At 42.4% G+C, this 17,800-nt stretch overlaps 1 protein-coding gene across 3 annotated transcripts in view; it reads right to left on the bottom strand.

The window, feature by feature from the left end:
* The window catches only part of zfpm2a (zinc finger protein, FOG family member 2a), a 121,511-nt gene extending 105,289 nt beyond the window's left edge, over positions 1-16,222 (bottom strand). For 2 of the 3 annotated variants that reach the window (XM_086310507.1, XM_086310505.1), the window contains exon 1: positions 15,417-15,891. In XM_086310507.1, the coding sequence (XP_086166633.1) occupies positions 15,417-15,456 (40 nt within the window). In that variant the 5' untranslated portion in view covers positions 15,457-15,891. Of the gene's footprint in view, positions 1-15,416; positions 15,892-16,136 lie in introns of those variants that run through there. The other variant, XM_086310506.1, reaches the window with a different exon arrangement.
* Between the last annotated feature and the right edge of the window lie 1,578 nt (positions 16,223-17,800).

Genomic DNA, 17,800 nt, shown 5'->3' on the forward strand with positions numbered 1-17,800 from the left:
AGAAAAGTAAACACGGCCCTCTCTGCGGGCTCATGAAATTGAACAGTTCTGAGCGTTAACGGCCGGCCCTTTCTTTCTTCTGTTTTAGAATTAGATGTGTTAGCTCCACCGCAGCTTTTGGCATATTCTATATGTTGTTTTTTTTCCTTAAAAAGCTTCAAATATAAATTTGCATTTCATTCATGATACATATTTCATGCTAAATCTGTCACCATTCATGTTCCCTTCCAGTAAACTCTGTTTGAAGTTTTCAAACTGAACTTTTCTCAGACAGTTCAAGAGACACATGCAGGTCAGCAAATCAATGCACCAGCACGCACACACGCACATGCAAACACAACACACACTAAATTTAATGGGAGAGAAAACTTAACCCAGTTAAGTTCTGTTTGAGTCTCCACAATGCCCCGGTGATGCTCTCTTGCACTGTTATTGGACTATCAGTGCTCAGGGGTCACGGGCCTGGGCAGTCAAGATAAAAGAGACCCTGATGAAATGAACCGTGTGGGAGCAACGAGGGCTGCTTTCTGCTGATGGAAGAAACCCAGTCACTCTGAGAGGTGAGACTGTAGCAGTGTGGTATTGACCCGAGTGACCTGGCTCACTGCTTGAACTCCAGCACACTTCGCAGCAAGACAATGGGCTTCTCCTGATGTTGGCGGCTGGCAGCCAAAGCTAATAATTATTGTAACAGCAGCTCTCTACAAACACAAATAAAGTCACTTCTTTGCATTGAAATGACTAAATTTAACCAGTTACATGATTAAATAAAAATTCTGAAAATTTGTACCAAAGCAAACATCGCCTGTGGTGGAACACAGCTAACCTTTACTCAGACTGCAGTGGCTATTATTAGCATGCCAGCCTTCCTCTCTATAGCATCACACTTAAACCTCCAGTTACTTGATAAGCACAGCGACACACTGTTAAAGAAACTGTGCCATCCCAATATGTTTGTGCTGATGAACACAACGTCCAGCTCATGTGGTACTGCTCAGGGTGATATAAGACCACAGTGTAATGATTTTTAAAATCCCCACTTTCTGTTCGAGTTTGACTTCTAATAGCAGCTTTATTATTCCTGATTGCATTTTAATGCAAGACTGTAAACACTGTATCTTCCTCCATTGTGAAATTAAACATATTTTGAAGTTACTTTCTAAGGATGTCTAAAAAAAAAATCTGCAAAATTAGACCCATTTACATTTGACAAGGAAGGTTTCTGCAGTTATGTTGTCTAAAGCTGTTTCACCACCGGTGTGTAAACAATGTAGGGCCTAATAGGAGGGGGAAAAGAGGATAATCAACTTATAGCTGAATCCAGTTTGTTTATGCTGTAAAGTCAAAATACACACAGGCAGTTCTGATGAAGTGATGTTTTCTGGTCTTGTCAGACAGCCATCCCTCCCTGAGTCTGGTTCTGTGGGATGTTTATTCTTGTTAAAACTGAGTTTTTCCTTCCCACTGTCACCAAGTGCTTCCTCATAAGGGGCTGTCTATATGCTGGGGTTTTCTCTGTATTACTATAGGGGCTTTACATTACAATATGAAGCGACTGCTGTTATGATTTTGTGCTATATATATATAAAATTGAGTTAAATTGAACTGAACAGAAAAGTTTCTGAAAACTACCTTTATAATGGATTTGTGTAAAATGTGAATTCTTCTTCCACCTTGTCAGCAGACAACATGTGAGCAAATCTCTGCACCAGTGCAGCACCTACCCACCATAGCTTTCTACATTCCTTGAAATATTCAGGCAAAGTTGGAAACTGACAAAAATAAGGAGAGTTTTCAATATTCCTCCACATATGATTGAGCCGATGACACAAATCGTTATTTACCACTTTCACATCAGAGACATGCACTGTATCGCTATCATTGAGCTGGTCAATATACATCACTTCGCCCCAAAGGATTACACCTCTTATCTGAAATGATATTCAATAAAGTGTAACTGCAAGAAATACCGAGTGGAGTGTTCTTGCTTGGATCTGGCTTATGCTGTGAAAAAAAATAACACTTTATTGGAATTAAGATCCAAGTCAAGATTACCTGAAGAAACAGCAGTTAGATTTCTGTTCCAGTGCCACGTCCTACACTTTATTCTCAGCTGCCTGGGGACTAGACCACAGTGTACCATTCCCCACGAGCCATGGGGGTGTAATAGAATGCCTTTATGAAATATATAGCGACGCCCCAGCACCTTCAGATCATAGCATGGGCTAAAGCATTTGGTGAGACTAGCTGGAGAGTCTGTGAGTGTGTGAGGCAGAGAGAGGGGGTAAACTAGGTGTTGTTGGCGCCTGACTAATACAGTCTTCCAAAAAAAAAACCCTGCAGCCCAAAAAGCCAGTGAGGCGACGGCAAAACTTTCCCTGTAAAAACTCTAATATCATCAAGGTGCACAGAATGATACCACTCACTAATTTGTGAAGCCTAATTAGCTGCTGCAACTTCCCTCCTACTGCTGTGCCATCCATTTAGGGCTTCTAGCAAAGCGGCCATCAATAACTACAGTGAGATGAAGTTAACTCCAGTATGTTCGACTTGGGCTGGAACAGTAGGAGGAAGGTTTCTTCTCTTACATACTCATCTTTTTATAGCTTACATACAGCAGCTGTCATTAGATTTTCCTTGTACTTGCTGTATATAAAGAGGCTTTTAAAGTCGAATTTACTGCAATAACTCCTGTCATTGTGCAGTCTCTTTTCATTTTTAGTGTTTTGTTTTTCTCTGACATGAAAACCCACAGACACAGACACACACGCGTGCGCACACAACCCTCACCCCCACATGGCCAAGCCCCAGCTCTGCACTGTATAGCTTTTCTTTTGAATTTGATAAAGGCTTCATCGAGTGTGGTTAGAGCACTTGGGCTGAGGATCTGATGACAATTGTGGGGGTCTGTCACACAAAAAGCACACACACTGTAAGTACATTCTAATTAGCTGATGTATGCAGGACCTCATCCACATTGGAGGGGTATCAAAAAGCAATCAACGCCCCATCCCTGATGAGCTCAGAGAAACACAGAGATCCACATTGTCTATGGAAAGATGATGCGTGGCTGGACCTCCGCTCGGCTTTCCAAAACCACCATAATGCCATGCAATCATAAGACATTATGCACAGATCTGAACCCCAAAGTCACAGGATAGAGGAAAAAAATGAGTAAAGGGAATATTGAGTTCATAATTCAAAAGCCTGATTATGATGGGCGCTCTTGTGAAAAGCTGGTGCTGAGAGCCAGAAGTGGGAGAATTGGCCTGTGAGTGCCACAAAATGTGGTTATAAATGCAGAGGAGAAGCATGTTTAAAAAACTGTCATGATCAAGAGCAATACAGCACCAGATAGCAGAGAAATCAGCAGAGTTAAGATGACAACTAGTTGCCATGGAAAACTGAAAAAAAAAAATAAAAATTAAGTCAGCGGCAGAGAGTATGGGGACAATTCTGAAAGTGATTCTTCTCAGTGGAGGGAAATCAAATAGAAATACAATATCAGCCACAGCAGAACTGTACCTTATCAGCATGAAAATGGTGAAAAAAAATGGAATATCCTAAACATATGATCTAGGATTCTGTCAGCCATTCATAATCTAATTTGACCCCAGGCCGTGCGGCCAATTCGTTTCAGTAAAGACCATAGGTGTTTTAGCTGCAGGCTCCAACGGAGAGAGGCATGTGTGTCGCACAAAGACCATCGGTTAGCGACGTACCGAAAGGGACTCTGTATCACCATCTTATCTTCAAAGGACTGGGCAGGGGCTCAGGGGAGCTGTGCCACCACCTCGCCTCCACACAGACACACACAGAGGGGGGATTTGGACCTGCAAGCAGGAACCAGAGATCTCTCGGCCGGCACCCAGGCCTGGACCCTCCTCCAACTCGCCTGCGGAGAACAGGCAGGGTTCCTGCACACGCGGCACGACATCAGTGAGCTGATCCCCCCCAGCACCACCACCACCAGCCTCCTCCTCCTACTCATCCCCACCAAACCCACCCGCCCACCCGCAAAACCCCCTCCGCCGACTGCCTGCCCATTTGCTTCCTGGCCTCAGCTTGACGGAGGGGATGGGATCTGAACTCAACTTAGACACAGAGTTTCCACATTTCACAGATGGCTGGGAGAGGCTTTGCATGGAGGTGAGGAAACAGAGAGGGAGAAAAGAGAGAGTGAGAGAGAGAGAGAGTCTCGGCGGCGAAGCGGGGCCGATTTCACACCGCGGTAGAGTGCGCTAAAGCAGGCCGCCGTTAATCCACTCACTGAAGGGAAGGCCTGGAGCTATTCCGCCGCCCGACCGCCATCTCCCTCCACAAAGCCATAAATGGTGCATTATACAACTGGGCTTCAGAGACACTGCTGATATGCTGATAGGTGGCAGACAAAGACCAAAGCAACCACAGGAGCGGAGCCACATGCAGGACTGAGGGGCCTTAGTGCCGGAGCAGAACAGCACACACGTATTCCGCCATGGTCTCTCAAACACTGTACCTGCTGAGGTGTGCACGGTTAAGAGCGCTATATCTGTACTGCAGATCAGAGTTAGTTCAACCTCTGGATTCAGGCCTCGAGACAGAGACGGACATGCACTAACACTCCTCCCTCTTCTTCTGCTCTCCATCAAAATAGCCCCCCATCCCACCCCTTCTTTATCCCTACTGTGAATTCATATCTGTAAAGTTACCAAATGTCTTGAAGATGAGCCTTTGAGCTTATGAAAGGCAATCATTCGGAATGAAAAGAGACAGGAAATATATAAACATGGGGGAATTTAAATAAATTGCCACAAAGAAGAATCACGGAGAGGGCAGCGAATTATGTAACGATAAGACAGCCACCAGCCTAAGCCACAAAATGAGATGTTTTACATGAAACGAACAGCGGTCTAGATTAGAGAGCCATCCTGTTTAGACATGAAGCCAATTGGGTTGATATCACATGTAGAGAAAATTTGAAAGATAAGTGGGAACTATGAGAATTGTTATAATCCAACTGTAACAAAAAGCTGAAGTATATTGGCTTTTCGCCCCAGAAGCACTGCACGATAAACATCTGCGATGAAAGAAGTTCATTACTTGTGCGCTGTGAAATGTAACATGCTGTATTATGAGTCTATGCCAACCTACAGCAAGGCAGCCTCTAAATGAAGCCTCAGCCATTTAATGGACATCATTAGGTGAAAACATATAAGAGATAATTATGGTAATTACAAATCCCTTTTATTCACCCTGAGTCTTTGACAAGAAGGTTGTCATATCAACCACTTCAAACAAACAAAGAGTTGTTGTCTCTTCCCCTAAATGATGTCCGGTTCCATTTGGATGGGAATTGTCTTCGGATTATCCTTTTTTTATTGTTTGGTTAGTGGCTCTGAATGGGCCCCGCGTTTCTTTCAGTGAAAACTTGATTAAAACAAGTGATTCTCAATAGTAGAATTTGACTTGCATTTGCATAGCCACTTCATTACAAGTGAGACCTTGATCTTGAAAGCAGACCCACACAAAGCTTATGGACATGTCTGTTATGACTATTAGAAAAGGGCCCTCGCAGGAACTGAGGCCTCCTATTAAATATCACAGACATCACCGAGGGCTCCCAACTCCCGCCTTATTAAATTTCAGCTCGGTAACAATGGCTAAAAGGAAGAAGATGACAAACACTGGCGATATTACGGCCTATTCTGGGTTTGTCTTGGTTAAATCTGATCCAAGTGTTACTGTTCTTTTGCCGCAAAGGGGTCAACTCCAGAGCAACCCGAGTGATATGTGATCTAAACAGCAAGAGCGGATGAAATATTGGATGGAACATCTTTAGAGAGTGTCTGAGAATGAGGTTGGGGTAGGGGGTTGGTTTGGGAGGGGGGTAGTGAAAGACTTGGGTGTTTATTTACAATATGCATCCAATCATCCTTTGTCACCGTTCCATGTTCGCCTTTTTCCCCCCCGAAACCACAAAGAAGAACACTCGCCGGCGATTCCATTTTTGGCCTCTTTGCTATACAAACTGGTAATATGGTGCCACCTTATCAGATCCCGCTTACAATAACAGATTCACTTCGAGTCAAAGCTGTTGTTTAACTTATTCAATCCCATGGAAAAATTCAGTTCAAACAAGTCAGGAGACATGTGCCAGTCCACAGCAGTTGATGATGTCAACGGGTCTCTGCTAGTACCAGATTCCTCCAGCACTTTCAATCATTCCTTGTGAGATTACTGGCAATAGGATATTACTGTACAAACTACGACCATGTGTCCTGCTGCCACAAAGCTTAGCAACATATTACAGTTTGTCAAAGCAAGCTATTGCAAGGGAGAGATAGATACAGAGAGGAGGAGAGAAGCCATTGACCTTTGTGTCCTTCATATTTGCCTAGCTTCCCCTCAACCCCAATCTTAAGAGTGAAATCATCTGATCCCAAAACTAACTGTCAACTGGCTTGTGATGGTGGCAAAGCCAGCAGACATCAATCAATCAGATTTTCTCCTCGTCTATCACAGGAGGATTTTTTTTCCCCTTCCCTGTTTTGCTGGAGCTTATCATCTGACCCAGTTGTTATCCTGTTTCTGAAGCTTAAAAAAAACTTGATTATGGTCAAATGTATGTCTCGGAGATTCACAGACACATCCCAGAAGCAAGGAGGGAAAAAAAAAATATTATCGCCACAGAAATGAACACAGGATGTAATGATTGTAGCTTTTCAAAATGAGCCTCTTAATTCGACACTCATGCTGGAAATAAGGAGTTTGAGGCAGTTATCTTTGGTTTTCAGGGATGCGTGATTGTGTGAACCCGAGATAAAAATCCAATCTGATATCATAAGACAAAAAAGGCATTTGAGTTGGCTACAGCACTTGCTCAGTGTCAACAGTTTTTAGTAATTACTAGATAAGCGCTCTCTGAAATACACAGAAAAAGAAAATTGGCTGATTGTGAAATAATAGCAGCTGCATTTCTCTCTGGGTGTTTACTCTGTCACTTTCACAAAGCCCGCTTTGGAGATAATAAGAGACGCGCATTTTGCGGCGTGGCGTCCCTTCCGTCACTGGCCGGTGTCGCGCGGCCTCGCTCTTAAAACTGATTTTACAGTAAAACGCGATCGATCGTCATCAACCTGCTCCAGCCGCAGCGTATCGCCCCGTCCTGCCCGCTTCTGCTGCGGCGCTCCCCGCTAATCACACGCCGGCAGATGCGGCCCTCTGATCACATGATGTGTAAGCTGCGCTGTCAACAGCTTTAACCAGCTTTGCGATGGTGCAAATCAAAACACAGCCTCTTTAAAGTATTAACATGTTTTGAAGTTTGCTTTATATTTTCAGCATATTTGACACAAATTGTTTATCTATTTACAAAGCTTTGTCATTAGCGATTTTCCACCGAACCCTTAAGATGCTGCGCGTCTTGTGCCGTCCGTCTGGGGGAAAATGCTGATGTACAAATTGAACTGAAAAGCTTGTTACTTAATCCCCTGTTGCCACCTATCCCTTAACTATACAGCCTGGTGCATTTCAACCCGATGCAAAGTTCTGCATCGCACTAACCCCCCTCCTTTGCTTCTTTTCCCAACACATCCCCGGTAATTCCTGCCAAGCTAGAGATTTAGACTGAACAGCTATTAGGGTGTCACTTTCTGGTGTGCCAGCTACTATCCTTCTCTGGAAATGGTGTTCACCAAATCATCCCCTTTCATTATGCGCTCTCTTTTCTCTTTGTTTAATTCTTTTTACCCCCTTTTTGTTTTAATTAAATCACCATTCATTTATGTTTTATTTCCTGAAAGAATTTTTTTGTTACATAATGGCAAGTCAAACTCACAGCTTTGGCTAATAATTTTACTGTATATTGCTGACGACATGCTGTGACAATGCCTGCTGCAAAAAAAGAGTGAGTCACATTTCCAAGCGCACTCTCTTTCCCTTCCCTCATCCAAGATTCAGTCAAAAACCCAGCTATCAATTTTGACATATTCCATGAAAATGTTTTGATTCGCTGTAGCTAATTAAATTAAAACAAACAAAAAGAATCTTAATAGACACATAAAAGTTATTTATGTGCCCGGAATTGAAGACTGACAGGTTTCCACCCTTGGACTTTATTTCTCGCATGTGGCAAGAAGGCAAGTTCCTGCTGCTGTGGCAGAGTTGCTTCTCTTCCAGCTCTGGAGATGTCAAAGCATCACATGAATGTGACGAACCCAATATCCATATCAATGGTACATCAAAACCTCGGCACGGCGCAAAAATAACTGCGATACCTCAGAAGCAACCTCGGAAATCCCCTTAATTGAGCAGTATCTTCATTCCTGATCCATGTGCATCTCCAAGGTGAAAAGGGACCGTGCAAGTTAAATGAAAGAAGAATTCATGATGTGTGGTGGCCTCTCTTACTCACCCTGGCTATTTCCCCTCTTGGCTGGGGCCAAATGGAGAATGTTAAATGAGGCAATTGTGTCCTGGAGGCAAAAAAAGAGGAAGAAAAAAAAAAAAAAAGCAAGAAGCAGACAGTGTCCCTGCTCTCTGCTCCAACCCTGAGGAGCATTTTGCAGCATGATGAGGTACATCCAAGCACCCAAGCTGTCGCTACCTAAATAGCTCAAGCCAGACCTAACTTCCTATACAAACAAGGCCACTCAAGTCTCCGCAGTCTGTATGTACACTGCAAATGTCTAACCAGGCTTGTACTTCACTGCAGGTTGAAAATAATGTTAAGGTCCTTACTGGAAAAATATGAACCAAGATAAAATATTGCAGATTTCAGGTAAGACCCTCAGACAAGCTCAAGCTGATTCGGTTACTCGTTACTATCCACATTACATCCAAAACACATGTTACAATGTGTCCTATAATGTAGGCAACATTAAAGCATCACATGCTTAAAAAAAGGAAAAGAAAGTTCCACCCTCCCCGTCCGACAGATAGTAAACACATTCTTACACAAGGATCCATGAGTAAAACATAAAGTATGGAACAACCATGTAGAACAATTCCTGAAAATATTGCTTCTTCAAAGATTATAATACTTCTTCCTCTACTGGTTATGGCCTAATCTACATAACTTGTAAATCTCAGTCTTTCCAGTGGAAACAGAAGAAAATGGCAGTCACAAAAAGTACACATTTACATCCTCATAAGTCCTGTTTTGGCTGCACCAACAATCTAAAATCAAAAATTATTCACATGACAGAGAAAGTCTGAAACTATTCACATTTGAGAATATTTTGGGAACGTTCATATTTTATCTGACCAAATGCTCTTAAGACTAAATCAGTCATCAACACCGCTTCACTAATACAGCTTTACATTATTGCAATATAATGAGCCTCACATACAGCAATTTCCCCAAAACACACTGTATGCTGAGGCCTGTAGAAACACCAGGATGTGGAGTGAGATCTGTTAGCATTCTGCGGTCGTGGCTGCAGGAAACTGATCTCCGCTGCAGTCCCACACTGTCAGCTATACAGACATACTCCACGGTGACACCTCTGATAATCAAAGCTTTGTCTGGGTCTTAAAAGGACGTACTTGAACAACAGCGAGACCAGAGGCCCTCTTTGCTGTAATGGCCTTTGGACATCAATATTTAAATCTTACATCTCTGTTGTGATTAGAATGCTGCCTTTCTCTTGTTGTTGTTGGGGTTTTTTCACCACCCTCTCTCCTGAAACAAAAAGGCGGCGGTGAAAAGGGAAAAAAACGAAGAAGCTTAAATCGATGATCTTTGAGTCTAAACTAGATTCCTGAGCAGTTTGCCACTCTCAGCAGCAAGATAAGATAAACTCTCTTTGACCTAAGAGATGAAGTTGCCATGACGATCAGGGAGTCCACTTTCTCTATTGATATTTTGCTGATGTAACAACAAATGGAACTAGATCCTGCTCTTGATAATGGTGATTAATTAATACCAATATTGATCCCTACAAGGTAGAGACAAGGCTATTAACTTAAAGCAGGCTGAAAGTCAATTGTTACCCGAGGGCTCAGTGGGCATCATTGATATAAAATCTAAATAACCGGAGAGCAACACGGTTAAGGAGTGAAATGTGAAGTTAAAAGAAAAAAAGGAAATCCAAGAACGGCAGGAGCGTTAGTGCAACGTGGTTCCGATTTGGACATTTCTAAAATTAACGTCTCGCTCACATCAGGGACCGTCAGTGTGCCTGGATAAAAACACAATGGTGACAGTTTGAACCAGCGCTTATTGGAATAATAGCAGTGGAATTCAGGAAAGAGGAAGATAAAGAGGAAACTGTGTGAGGAAGTGACCTCCACCTTCGCAGCAACCCTGCCCACATTTCACACTGCTGTCCAGGCACCGCGGGCTACAGCCACAGAGACGGCAGGATTAGGCACCGGCAGTCCATCGGCTGCCAACCCCGGCTCATCCGACACATCACAGGGCAATGCTTTCAACATAAAGGAAGCTGCTACGCGTTCCTCTCCCTGTAGCCGTAGCATAAGCAGCAACAGCAGTGCTGTGAGCACAAAGACTTTCTCGAGCTACAAGAAGCAATTTTACTTTAGAGACAATGAGTGCGGGGAGAGAGAAAAAAAAGCATTAAAAGGAGATGACATTCATCTGCATTGTTGTTTTGTGTCAAAAGTGAGGAGGCAATTGGGGATCCTTCAGCTAAGACGAGGCAACGGCGCAAGCTGTTATTGGCAGGGAACAGATGTTTGAGGGAAAGTTGGCATTCAACAACCATTCTTCTTCTGACAGAAATCAACAAGAGAAACACGAGAGACACGCCGTGATTGTCACCCAATGAAAGGGAGACCCTTAAATATACAGGGAGGCTGGCATGCAAACATTTTTTGATTTTTACACCCCCAAAACATCTGACTGCTAGAGCTGCCAGCATTTGCGGGCCAAGGGTGAAAATGCAGCGTATACTACAACTTCCACAGCTTTCCATATACAAGAAAGCAAAGCTGAGCTCAGTTGTGGGAAATATGGATGAGGAGTCTGTACTAGTGCGAGAGAGACAGAAAAAAAAGCAACCCAAATACATCAAGCTAACAGCTCCAATCCTTCTGCTAGAGCGCGTAACCACATGCTCGTCAAGCATACTGTACATGCACCGATGTATACACAAGCAAACATACACACATACGCATAAATCCAGATACAGGATGTTGGCAGACAATTCAGTAAACACTCCCCTTATCCCTTACTAGTGTAATCTGCCTCTGATAAATGCCCCTCAAAGATAGAAATGTCACCTGATATGATAAACAGCATGCTGACGTTACATAAAGTGGCCTTATGCTAAGGAGTTGGAGAGATTAACTGTAGAGCAGAGATGGGAAAAAATGCTTTCTGTGATAAAAAGCAGACTGCTAGCTCTAGCAGAGAACCTGTGGTTCAGTTTCAAGCCGACTAGCTGAGAAAAGCAGGCGTTATGTTAAGAGTACTCCAAAAAGCTCTGTGCACAGTGTGTTGGATTTGCAGTAAGTTAAAGGTCAGGAACAATTGCAACCAAATTGCACACAAGCGGGTAAATGAAATATGTTTCGTCTCACAGCTCAGAAAAATGACAAATACGCTATATCAGTAAGACAATGCATGGAAGAAAATAGGCCAGGAGAGCAATATGTAGCACTGCATCACTAATCCCTATTCCAACTTTATCCATGAGGAATTATGGGTAAAAAGAAAAACAAAAGAGGAAAAAAGAAAAATATATTACAACCATTATTGCAGAGTGCAGCTTTATGGGTGTAAGATTACTATCGCATGAGTAGATTAAGCATCATGACAGTATAACATAGTGGTAAGCTCTGGGGACTTGTGCACTTGCCACTCAGGTGCTATACAAGCTTACAGTAATCACTACAGTACGGTGCTTCATTCTGGTCGTGTGCTGAGCAAAAGAGCACAGAGGGAAGGCAACATGAATTCTCAGACAGTCCATACAGAGGAAGACAGCAGTAAAAAGGGAGAACACTAAGTCAGTTTAATAAGCACATTTGACATTAGATGTCCACGCGTGGCCTCAGAGGGTGCTTCAATATGTTCCCATAAACAGTGGTTGGAGGCACGCTCCCTACATCATCCAGATTCCTCTTTAACGCCGTGAAACTTTGGGGGGCAATTTTACAGAAAAATTACTCTGAGGGGGCCTGGTTTCAATTCAGCCTCTTCATATCTTTCCTTCCTATTAAGCATCAAAATGTTTCTCCTCTCACTACGAATAGAGGTATGGACACCAGCGGCAGCCGGGGAGAGCTGAGGGTGGGGGGGGGGGGGGGGGGGGGGGGTGAGGGTTGGGGGATGTTGGAGAGGAGGAGGAGGAAGACATAGAGGGAAAAGGAGGGAGGGAGAAGAGAGGACAGAGGAAGAAGCTTGGTGGAATTCACACATCATATTACAGCAGCTAATCGCAATCCGCAGAGCATCAGCGATATTTTCATCATTCCTGTCATATTCTCCTGACCCGCCTCGGAACGACTAACAATCCGGGCAATTTATTGGCATATTGGCACGGGGTGATAAGGCTAAAAACAACAGCAGCTAGCAGCTGGCCCCAGGAGATGAGCTGATAACATTGATATGTGCTCCCACACAAAACACCTTCACCACTATCTCCTCTTTCTATCAAACTATTATTACAATAAAAGTATAGAGGCCTTTTTTTCCCTCTTTCTTGGAAAGCCAACAAGGGGAGGGGGATACAGAAAGAGGAATATATATATATATAAATCAGATGTAACATTTCAGAGAAAAAAAAACAAGAGGAGAAAATACATAATTTATCACTGTATTATCGGGATATCCAGGCAGCCTAATCAAGGAGCACTGAGTGACTATTTTTTGCCTTATCATCCAAAGTGGTGGAAACGGAGAAGGAATTATCAGCCAGCTGCAGATTGCTGGGCTGGAATTTTAATGGTAATAATCGGGTTTCTGATGGTATATCTTCTCTGCTTATCTTTCCCATTATCTGGCCTTATCTCCCCAGTCATCGGAGCAAATTAATGGTGCTCTTTCAGCATCGCCTTTTTATCACCGCTCAGAGAGCACCCAAGGGGAAAGAATAAGCAAAATATTAAAATACTGCATAAATCACAATTTTAGATAACAGTCCAATGTATGCAGGAAGGGGGTGGGTGGGTAGGTGGTGTGTGTGTGTGTGTGTGTGTGTGTGTGTGTGTGTGTGTGTGTGTGGAGGGGGGGTACTGCGCCCAACAACCTTTTTGTCCTTTAGAATGACTGTCTGTGCTGACTTTCCGTGCAGTGCCTCCTCGGCCTTTTTTTTTTTTCCCCAGAGTTCCCGCGGTGGGAGAGAGGATCTATGCTCCTCGTGACCTTTTCTGCTTTCAAACCAAAAGCTTGATTATACGCCTGCACTCTGGCTCCATATTAACAAGATCTTACACATGACATACTAATTCGCCCAAAAAAAAGAAAAGAAAAAAAAAGGCCAGGTCACAGTGACGAAAGCGGAACACACTTGGCGTTTGGGCTTCCTTCGCTCGACAACAAAAAAACATTCGGATGCCACGATGGGATTGGTCCAAAAACTGAGTGGGCCAGTCACGTCACACGCTGTCGTGCCTCTTTGTTGATTTGAAATGGTTCTGGTTAATTTTTTTATGTTAATTTTTTATTTTGTGGCGCATGCCGACAAAAACACAACCACCACCACTGCGATGTTGAAGACAGCTTGAAAATGTAAATGATGTCACTGCAAAATGCTTATTTTCCATGGAAAGTTAATGATATAGCGAAGCTGATGTATTCTGAACATTAAAGAGGAGAAACTAGGTCCATACGTCAAAACAATTAAAAGAACACACTTTAAAGTACAAACTGAAATATTTAACACGTTAAACTGGTCAATTTTTCATTAACTGATGTGACGTAAGTGTTCAGGAATTAAATGAACAATCCAGAATTAGAGTTGCTTATAAATCCCAGATCCCTTTGTCTATTTTTTTAATATATGTTTTAATTTATTTTTGCATTTAACCCAAAAATATTTAAAAGGTCAACAGAAAACAAGACGACACAAAATCTCTTCTGTTGCTGAATCTGTGTTGTACAAATGTCAGAAAACGCTCGTGTATACCAACAGGCACATGCCCTCATGAATTCATGCATATGAGCTCTGTCTTCTCTGTCTTTCACACACACACACAAACACACACACTTACATATGGGCACACAACCATTGTTTCTTATAGTCTAACCGTCGACAAAACAGTATCCTACTTCCATGTTACAAACTACAGCATGTAGTCTGCTGCCATTTCAACAGCAGCATACACTGGAGAAATTGAACACACACACACACACACACTACTGTATTTCACAGGTGAACATGTGTTTAAGTCCTTGTACCCGCCTATGTGTGTGTGTGTGTGTGTGTGTGTGTGTGTGTGTGTGTGTGTGTGTGTGTGTGTGTGTGTGTGTGTGTGTGTATAAATGGATGATTTCAGGCGCTTTAAAATCATCTAAGAAATTCAGAAAATATATGACAGAAAACTCTTAATTAAAAATATCTTAAATAGCTAAAATTACACATTGTAAATACGACACACTTTTCAAAATTCATGCAGGCCATGAAGTTCCACAGCGCTATTAAAATCCCCTCAGGTAAATGCAAACACAAATAAAAGCTGTACACAATTTCATCAAAAGCTGAAATGTGTGTAAAGCGCGCTGCACACTTTCCTCAGAGCAAAGAAAACAGTTCTGTTTAGTTAAAACAGAAAGTTGCTCTTTTGCAGCACTGCCACAATGCACACTTATCAATACTGCTGGCTGATATCTAAGTCTGACAATTTATTTACACACACCTGCAAATAAATGTGTGTGACAAGTGCACTTTTTTTTTTTTTTTTAAATATGAAGAATGTATATGAATATGAAGTAAACTTTGTTATATACATATATATATATATATATATATATATTAGTAATGCAATTCAAAAGCATTTTGGCCTTTTACACCAGTCTGGTGGTGCACCTTCATTCTTTCTGGCCTATAATTTTGAATTACTAAAGCTTAGGAGAGTCTCAACATTTAGCCAAAGTGATGCACACACATTTCTTGAGTAGGGGGCTGAATAACGGGATGCAATAACATCAAGCAGTTAACTCAATTTTTCTACAACTTTGCTTTGCAAGCGCTGAAACTTTTCGGCGAGAAGCAAACCGTTGGTTTGGGATTGGAAATCATCTCCTCTGAAAAAAACTAACAATAAAAAAAACACACACACAGCGGAGGGAGACCGGAGCGTATGGACCGTGACAAGGCAACACATGGGTGTCGATAGTTGAGCGCTGCTGAATCAGCTCCAGTGTGGTCACTATCACAGCGATATTCTGCGAAGTCTAATAAGCCCGGAGACGCGCCGTGGCGGCTGCAGCACACCGGAGAGAGGGAAGGAAATAAAAAGAAACTTACGTTTGATCTGCCTGGGGTTGCTCTGCTTCCTTCGGGACATGCCTGCTGTGCGGCTGGTCAGTGAATCCAGGTGTAGTGCTGACAGATCGATAGGTTTTGGTTCATCCAAGCAGCCGGTTTGGATTTTTTTTCTTTTTGTCTGATGGAAATTTAGAAAGAAAAAAAAGAAGAAGAAGAAGAAGAAGCAGAAGGGGGGCACCAGTACTTTTTACGCACAAGTCTATCGTTCCGTCTGTCTTTCCTTTATCTTTCTCGTCTCTCTGGCTTTCTCTCTCTCACACACACACACCCTCCCTCTCTCTCTCTCTCGCTCCCCCCTCTCTCTCTCTCTCTCTTTCTCAGCACCGTTCTCCGTGATGAGGCTGCGCTTCGCCGCGATCCGCACGGACTGACTGGGGAGGTGAAAGCGTGTTCGCGCTTTTGTTTGAAGATAAGGTTTGTTCCTCCCCGGGTACCGTAGCCGCGGCTTCGTGAACTTCACTTGATCCACAATTACTTTAACTTCCCCTTATTAATTAGCGTCACCGTTAATTAGCGCCCCGCTTTTTGTTTTGGTTTTTTAAGGGGGTAAATAAAAATCAGAGATGGAGACAAGCGGGGCTCCGGTCCCCTCCACAGTGTGGCTTTACAGGTTCAAATATAAGCAAAACACTAATCATTTGATTCAGACAAACACAATTTTTACCGCTTTATCTGAAGGAGGACATTTCTGTTACTTACCGCTTTACACGAGCTTTATTTAAGTGCCCTTTATCCTTTTTTTTTTTACATTTCTTTTGGTCATCTTAAAGACTGACACTCTAAAGATTATTTTTAGGGGAGAGCCATGCATTTATAATTTAATAATGAGCCTGAAACACACCAGGATTAACTCCGACTCAGTTTGGCCGCTCATTCTCCCATGATGCACTTGGATGCTCTGACCTTAATATGTTGACCTTTTGGCCAAGAGTTTAAAGAAGTTACATACAGTGCAGTTTTTGTTTGTTTGGGTTTTTAAACACACTTATATTTGTTATCAAAATCGCTAAACAACATATGAAGTGCTCGTGGTGAATTACTTAAAAAAATATAAGCAACTTTTTTCAATTATTTTTTTTCTTTTCTTTTTTTTATTGTAAATATATTCAAATGGACTCTGGAACAGAGCTCCCCCACTGATAAATAAACAGTTGATAAACTGTCAGTCAGAATGTGAGCGGCTTCTCATGCCTACAATTACTCTACCTGTTTGAGAGAAGAAGAAAAAAAAAATATATATATATATATATTCTGAATATTTAAAAAGAGCGAGACAGACAGAAAAGGGAAGAGCCTTGAAATCATTCCGATTTTGACTGCCATGTTCTGAATAGTTGCCCAAACTGGAAATCACTCTCTTCAATTAGCCAGTTGGACTGCCAAGGAAGACAAGCAAGTGGCCTGTGAAATTATCTTGTAACCCAATTCCACAACTTTGGAATGGAGTCTGAAACTACAGAATAATTTATGTGGCAGACGGGTCAGCGGTGGTTCACCTTGAGAAGAGCATCTGTCTCACGAGCCTCTGTGATTTGTCTCTTCCTCCTTTGGTGGCTAAAGTTTTTTTTCTTTTCTTTAATTTACCCCCCTTCTTTCTGTCTTCCTTATATGTGGCGTTGGTCATGATCCAAACGCAGTGATGTCACGGGACAGTGCTAGTCACAAACAGGGAATCTTTATCCCAGCTTTGTAACACTGTACGCACTCCGATAGTCTCTCTTAAAATTCTCATCTTTTCAAAACAAAGACCGAGTGTTAAACAGATAAACAAGCAGCCATTATTTTTTATGTCAAACACGTTTAAAGACACACAATAAACTCACAAGTAAAATCCCACTGAAACCTTTTACAAGATTAAAAATGAAGCAGTCGCCCCCCATCCACACACACACTCTCTCTCACACACACACTCTGTAAAATTACCATGTTAAACATCCATAAATAGCGTTTACAGGCCATATTAGGAACCCAGCACCAAAATCAATAGTGATTTGTGGTAAGTGCAACAACACAGTGAGACAGGAGAGTCAAATTGCCAGCTGAAGATTAATTTAACGCTACTCCTAAATCCTCTGAGACTGGAGCTTGGTTCTTCTGTGCTGTTTCTGAGCCCCAGTGGCTTGTTTGAAGCAGACTTTGATTGACAGGTACAAATCTGCGAGAGGAAGAGAAAGCTTTTTTTTTTTTTTCCTCGCTGCTCAGACCAGATGGTTGTGATAATTAACATGATACTGTTTCCATCGCAAGGGAAATCACTGACACAAGGTTGGTCATATTAATAGGTTAAGGTATACTGTAGGCTGTGGAGATGCAGTGCAGTGCACTCACATAATCAGATTACGGGGGGAAAGGTTGATTTAATG

This window comes from Aulonocara sp. 'chitande type north' Nkhata Bay, linkage group LG11 (genome assembly GCF_057382095.1).
Source record: "Aulonocara sp. 'chitande type north' Nkhata Bay isolate Kocher_YH1m ecotype deep benthic linkage group LG11, A_spYH_male_GT1.1, whole genome shotgun sequence".
Taxonomy (NCBI): Eukaryota; Metazoa; Chordata; class Actinopteri; order Cichliformes; family Cichlidae; genus Aulonocara; species Aulonocara sp. 'chitande type north' Nkhata Bay.